Source organism: Hyperoodon ampullatus (genome assembly GCF_949752795.1).
Source record: "Hyperoodon ampullatus genome assembly, chromosome: 14".
In the NCBI taxonomy this organism is placed as follows: Eukaryota; Metazoa; Chordata; class Mammalia; order Artiodactyla; family Ziphiidae; genus Hyperoodon; species Hyperoodon ampullatus.
Genome location: NC_136927.1, coordinates 78,064,410 through 78,071,819, shown reverse-complemented (window position 1 = coordinate 78,071,819; position 7,410 = coordinate 78,064,410). Strand labels below are relative to the sequence as shown.

Here is a 7,410-nt window from a genome sequence, read left to right as displayed (position 1 = left end):
GACCACCTTTACTCATTTCTTTACTTGCCTAACCCCTGGAGTTACTGAGTTTGCAAATCCCTTTGAGCTCTGTACAAAGTAGATAAGTCTTGTTCATTATGTCACTAAGAGAAACATGATCTAAAAGTCCTGTTTTCCTTCACAGGTCTCAAGATTACCAAAAGGACATTTATGAGGCCAGCAGTTTCTGCTGTACACAGGTACCTCTTTTGTTATCTTTTTTTTTTTTTTTTTTTTTTTTTTTTTTTTTTTTTGTGGTATGCGGGCCTCTCACTGTTGTGGCCTCTCCCGTTGCGGAGCACAGGCTCCGGACGCGCAGGCTCAGCAGCCATGGCTCACGGGCCCAGCCGCTCCGCGGCATATGGGATCCCCCCAGACCGGGGCACGAACCCGTATCCCCTGCATCGGCAGGCGGACTCTCAACCACTGCGCCACCAGGGAGGCCCTCTTTTGTTATCTTAAGACCTAAGAGCGATACTTGGTTCTTGGCGCTCCACGGTGTGATTGATGCTGCGCGTGTCCCTAAAAAGTGATACATTTGATGGAGAGATGGCTTGATTAGGGTGGTGGCAGTCGAGACAGTGAGAAGTAGACAGATTTGAACTGTATTTGATGGAATAAATTGTTTAGAAGTGCAGGTTCTTCCAAAACTGCAGGGGAGGCTGGGAAAGGAGTCCTACATTTTCAGCACTGCCAGGAAAAAGGAGGTGGGAGTGGGAAGGCTGTTGGGTAGACAACTCAGAGCTTACCGCAGATGACTAAGTCAAGATTGTAAAAGCACTGCTTCCCTTGGCTCTTACACAGAGCAAGGCTTGCCTGGGAGATTTCTTCTACTTGAGGGTCAACTGTTTCAACTCACCTGAACTTTGGTCTGTTAAGTTCCAGTTGGTTTCAGGCCGCCCTCATCTGGAAGCACTGGGTAAGGAAAATACTGCTAATTAAAAATAATGCCCCACACATCTTCCATCAATGTCACCCTACTCTGACACCTTTTAAACCAAGGTGCCACCAAGAGGGGAACTTTTAAAATATAAGCCTTTTCTCTTTCCTTTTCTTCAGCAACGTCTCCAACAAATGGCATTAATAGTCAGGAACAAAACACCTGGGTAAGTCACAATTTATTGTTTTTTAAATTCTGAATAATTGGACTAAAGATTAGAAACCAGAATCAGTGTCAATATATAGGACTTCATAGTGAATTATAGTAAACTGTATATGTACTATTTATCATCCAGATTCTGGGCTGATTTGATTAGCTTTCTCCCACATCCTGAGTGCTTTGGAAATTATATTTCATCAAAGGTATGAATTAACCCCTTTTACTGTTTTATTGCAAAATATTTTCCCACTCCTGTACCACAGTAGTCTTTCTAATATTCCCAACCAACTCCAGAATTATCCTGAATCTTCAGGCAGGTGCATGATTTCTAGTGATGAGATTTTACTCTTACCTGGACAGGTCTACCTCATGTTACATATGGAACCCTGAGAAAATACACCTATGAAAATAAAGAAATCTCCTGGGCAGAGCAAGCTGGGCCACATACCTGACTTCAGGCTCCCAGAGGACCCTCTGCTTCTGTGGGAGGGAGCAGCTAATTAAACATAAACAAGCTTAAAAAAACAAAAACAAACAAACAAACAAAAACACCTCATCTCCCATGGGAACATTCTCAGGCGACTTACTGCCCTTTTTTGACCCCCCTCCTTGGCCACCGTTCCATTTACTAGCCGTGACTCCTTACGCTGAGACTTTATTTCTCACTCTCCCTGACCAAAGTGGCTCCTGATTAACTGGACATTATTGCTTAGGTGTGTCAGAGGGCTCCCAGGGATTTCACTCTGGGGTTCCTTCCCTAGAGAGAGGTCTGCAAACCAAGTGCATCAGAGTACAATTCTGTTGCATCTGAAATACAAGCTCTTTCCATTCTGTGATTATCAGGGCATAGGTTGCTTTTCAAAAATGAAAATATATACAACAATTACAAAGTTCTCACTGAGAGTCAGCATAGCATACTGCTTAGGGCATAGGCTCTCCAGCCAGACGACCTGGCTTCAAATCCCAAATCACCAGTAAGTGCTCAATAAATGTTAGTTGTTATTTTACTTAAAATAAAAAACCCTTATTATGGTCTACAACCTACATGGTATATGTTCCCTATCTCCCTAAACCTCACCTTGTTCTACTCTCCCCAGCTGTTCACAGCCTGACCTGCCACTTCAAGTTTCTCGAACATTACAGGTTTATTTGTCTCAGGGTCTTCCCACTTGTATTCCTTCCAGTTTGGGATGTTCTCCCAGACCTAACTGGCTTCTTCTCACCACTCAGGCTTTGTGTTTCATGTCAACCCTTCTCTGAATCTATCCAAAATAGCTTCCCCTCCCCACTCCAATACATCACATAGTTTTATGTCTTTTATAGCACTTATCACTAACTTACTTGTTGACTTGTCTCCCCCTGCCCATTTAAATGTAAACTCCACAGCAAGAGGAAATCTCGTTTTGTTTTTTTTTTTTGGCTGCACCTCGCAGCTTGTGGGATGTTAGTTCCCTGACCAGGGATTGAACCTGGGCCCCCAGCAGGGGAAGTGCAGAGTCCTAACCACTGGGCCACCAGGGAATTCCCTCTTGTTCATCTTTCTTTATCCCAGAGCTTAGAATGGTAACTGGTACACTTGATGTTCAATGAAAAGGAAAAAAGTTATCTGGTTCAAATCCCATCTGATTGTAAAAAGCCAGCTACAAGAGAGAAGAGAATTTCAAAGAATAAAAAGATCTGGTCCTGGGCTTCCCTGGTGGCACAGTGGTTGAGAGTCCGCCTGCCAATGCAGGGGACACGGGTTCGTGCCCTGGTCCGGGAAGATCCCACATGCCGCGGAGCGGCTAGGCCTGTGAGCAATGGCCGTTGAGCCTGTGCGTCCGGAGCCTGTGCTCTGCAACGGGAGAGGCCACAACAGTGAGAGGCCCGCATACCGCAAAAAAAAAAAAAAAAAGATCTGGGTCCTGTAATAGATACTTGTCATATTCTTAACAACCAATCTTCTGAAAAATCTTTCCCTAATTTGAGAAAAATCCCAGGTTACGAGTTCAGCCTCCCTACTGTAGATGTCGGAACTCAAATTCCCAGTGGCTCTTGCAGTTAAGATGAAGGCATGTGACCAGGCTCTACTTACCAGACACCCTCATAAGACTGACTCAGAAAAGAGTGGTGGAAAGCAACTCTGCTCTCTGGCCCCTAAGCTGTGGCTGAGGTGTTGGGCTTTCTGGAAGAGCATGGAGCCAAGTCAAGTGAGTTTGGTGAGGCTGTGCTGGCAGCTTCCTCTAGTACTAGATGGGGCAGCACAGCATAGACAGAGTTCTCAGGTCAGTTCTGTGCATGGTTTTGGGCATCGTTCCTGGAAGTACAGTTTCGAGTCTTCCCCCAAATTCTGAAAAGCACCTCAGATCACTTTAAAGCTATTAAAAAATTTTTTTTAAATTTTATTAATTTTTGACTATGTTGGGTCTTCATTGCTGTGCATGGGCTTTCTCTAGTTGCGGTGAGCGGGGGCCACTCTTCGTTTTGGCGCATGGGCTTCTCATTGCGGTGGCTTCTCGTTGCAGAGCGTGGGCTCTAGGCGTGTGGGCTTCAGTAGTTGTGGCACGCAGGCTCAGTAGTTGTGGTTCATGGGCTCTAGAGCACAGGCTCAGTAGTTGTGGCACATGGGCTTAGTTGCTCTGCGGCATGTGGGATCTTCCCGGGCCAGGGCTCAAACCCACGTCCCCTGCATTGGCAAGTGGATTCTTAACCACTGCGCCACCAAGGAAGCCCTCAGATAGCTTTAATAAGCCCTTCTCTCAATCAGTCAGGGTCAACTTCTGTTGCCTGTCCCACTGACAACCAGGTTTGCAGGAACTAGCAAAACTGCCTAACTTTAGGACATGTCTTTACAGTATGAACTAGTTCCTACTCTGTCCACCTGATTGTTTCCTGATATATATCAGAATTAGCTCACTTCCCAGGAGTAAGAAGTGTGACAGAGGCCAGCCATCTTTGTTCTCCTCTCCAGGTCTGTCATTTATTTCCACCTCTCCTTGGGAGAAGCAGTCATAAGAAACCTGCTTTGTCTTTATAACAAAGGCCTATCATACTTTAAGCATGCCTATTCCAAAATGAGCTATAATATGTCTCACACTCAAAAAGTGATGTCTAATTTTGAATTTGATTATTAAACAATACCATCCTTTTATCATAAAACAAGAGTCTGTGTCAGATGTTGCAAACTGGTGAGAAATTCTGACCTGCAGAGGGTTTTGTCTGGCCCACAACGCTTTTAATCTTTAAAAATTGTACTCAGAGGTACAAACATTTTACATTTACATCTGTGATTTCTGACGATTATAGGCCTGCCATGCAACAATCAGCTAGAGAATAGAGGCCCCCTTTTGATATGTCATGGATTGTTCAATTTGCCTGTACTATATACTCACATACCAAATTTTTGCTTTTAATTTTGTTGCATAATACGTTGGAAGTTGGGCATACTACATGCCATTTCATGAAAACGCTATTTAATAAGTACACAAACATAAAAACACCAACATTTTATACTGCTATAATAGTATACTGGATAATAGTATACATTTTATACTGGAATAGATTAAATCAAAATAGAAAAGGTAAACTAAAGCGGAGAGATGGGGAGCTGTTCAGTGGGTATAAATAGTCTCAGTCATGCAGGATGGAGGCTTCTGGAATCTGGTGCCCAGCATGTGCACGGAGTTGACAATATTGTATTGTACATGTGGCGACTGTCAGGAGGGTGAATTTTATGTTATGCGGGGTTTTTTTTGCCACAATAAAAAAAAATGTAATTCACAACATTAACAGAAGAAAAAAAGCACATAAAAATGCAGAACTATAAACAGAAATTTATTTAATCTGATAGAGGCTATTTATCTACAGTAAAGCAATAACAAGTAATATTGGCCAAATATTCAAAGTTCTTCACCTGAAACTGCAAAGGAGAGAAGAATGTTCATTATTTCACTTTAATTCAATATTGTATTTGGCATTCTGGCCATACAGTAAAGACAAAAATAAAAATAACAGGTTGGACAGGGACAAAAGGAGGGGAGAAGGCTGGGACTTGGGACTTGAAGATTCCAAAGCAAGCCAAACCATACAGTTTAGAAATTTCTGTATGTGTACAACATAAGGTGGACCCTGAAGTTAAGTCTAAGAAAAAATCAGCAATTTATAAAAGAAACTGACATGCTACAAAGGTGGTTTCTATCTTGCTAGACTGTAAATATCTTACTTGGCTATTAATTGAAAATATTTAATAGAATGACCACTTCCCAGCTAATTTTCATTTTAATGTTTTAACAATTTACATTTTAAACACTGATTTCTCTAGGGCACGTTCCATCATTTGAATTAGAAATAACACCCATAGAATGTCTTAGTAAACAATAAACTTATCTTAACTATATCATCCGTGATCAATTCAGTAAGTATATTACACCTTTCCAAGCAATAAAATGGACAACTTTAAAGAGCTTTTTAATTGGGAGATTAAAAAAAAAAAAAAAAAAAAAAGGCAGGACACGCAAATGACCTGCAGTTCAAAACACAAAGTCCTGTCACTTACATTCTATCCCATCGGTTCAACACACCATCCAAGTGCTGCAAACACGAAACAGTTCAGAGGAACAGTGTTATAACCCCTTAACTGCCACATCACCCAGTAAGAAGCAATTAAAAAGCTCCTTATAAAAAGACGTCCACCTATCCGCACATATTGGAGAATCCCAGGCTCTTCCGTACATTACTGAAAAAAATGCAAATACATTCATAAAGGCAAAAAAACTTTAGGTAACATGACAACCCACATCTTTCGCTGGTCAGACTCTACCGACCATCTCAGTATTGCGGAAACGTTCCATCGATTTTGGCAGCCCAGGCCATGAGGCCTCCCACAACATCCCGAACTGTTAAAGAGTCTAAGTCTGTCCAGGACTGCAGGATCTTCACGGCTTTCTGGGAGTCATTGCCCAGTTTGCAGATCACATAAATGGGGAGAGATGCCCCTTCCTGTGTGCCCTGCTTCCCTTCCCGGATTGCTTCTCCCAAGAGTTTCAGGCTCTCCGCATTCCTCCGTTCCAAATCTTTCAAAGGGATGTGTAGGGAGTGAGGCAACCGACACAGGTCCACCTCCACTGGAGGCCTGACGTCCAGCAACACGTGGGGTGACCCGGAATCCAGAAGTCGCTTATAGTCGACGACAGAAATTCGCTCCTCTGGGCTCAGCAACTGTAGGGAGCGGCACTTATCGGTGGCCGAGGAGCCACAGAAGCTTTCGTAGTCCTGCAGATCAGTCACAGTGGGCCGCTCCCCGCAAGCTGCACAGTCAGGCCTGCGCCTCCGCAGCCGAATACAGCGGAAATGACCTCCGAGGGCATCAAAGAGCAACAGGCGGCCACTGTAAGAGGGGCCCAGACCTGCAGCGATCTTCAACACTTCCAACGCCTGCAGGCAGCCCAGGACCCCGGTAACCACACCAAGCACCCCGCCATCCGCGCAGCTGGTCACCGTCTCCGCCGGAGGTGGTTGCGGAAACACGCAGCGATAGCAAGGCCCGCCGCCGTAGTGGTAGACTGTGAGTTGGCCCTCGAAGCGCAGGGCGCTGGCCGACACGAGGGGCCGGCCGGTTAGCACACAGGCGTCGTTAACCAGGTAGCGAGTGGGCACGTTGTCGGAGCAATCAGCCACCACATCATAGCGGCCGACCAGGTCTAGCGCCGTGGCTGGCGTAAGCGCCTGGGCGTAGGGCACGCACTCCACCGCCGAATTGAGACGGCGCAGTGTAGCGGCGGCCGAAAAGACCTTGGCCTGGCCGGCCAGTGCCTCGCCGTGCAGCACCTGGCGGGCCAGGTTGCTCACTTCTACTACGTCGTAGTCCACAAGGCCCAGGCGGCCGACGCCGGCCGCTGCCAGGTACTGCGCCAGTGGGCAGCCGAGCCCCCCGCAGCCCACGACCAGCACGGACGCGGTCGCCAGGCGCAGCTGTCCCTGCACACCCAGCTCAGGCAGCACGAGCTGCCGGCTATAGCGCAAAATCTCATCTCGGGACAGGGCGGCCTTTGGCGGCAGGGGAGACACCGGAACCAACCGCTCTGACTCCTGCTCGGCCAGAAGAGCCGCCGCCAGCCTCTGCTTCAGGGAACTCAGCTCCTCCTCACGCTGGGCAACTTCAGCCTGCAAAGTGAGCACCTCCTCCCTGGCCGCCATGGCAGTCTCTTTGGGAGGTTGTCAAAGGCATTTCCGTTTCCGGCTTTCCCTCGTCTTGCGACTGGAATAAACTAAACAGTTCTATGGAGCTTGGGGAAAGGTGATAAATAGATATGTATTTTTCTGAAGCAACTGTC

The 7,410-nt window shown here is 46.0% G+C and overlaps 1 protein-coding gene across 1 annotated transcript; it reads right to left on the bottom strand.

Annotated features, from left to right (window-relative positions):
• Window positions 1-5,905: 5,905 nt before the first annotated feature.
• MOCS3 (molybdenum cofactor synthesis 3) lies at window positions 5,906-7,273 on the bottom strand (the record flags this gene model as incomplete). Its single annotated transcript, XM_079719658.1, has 1 exon — window positions 5,906-7,273. The coding sequence occupies one exon, from the start codon at window positions 7,271-7,273 to the stop codon at window positions 5,906-5,908; it is 1,368 nt and encodes a 455-aa protein (XP_079575784.1).
• Window positions 7,274-7,410: the final 137 nt, after the last annotated feature.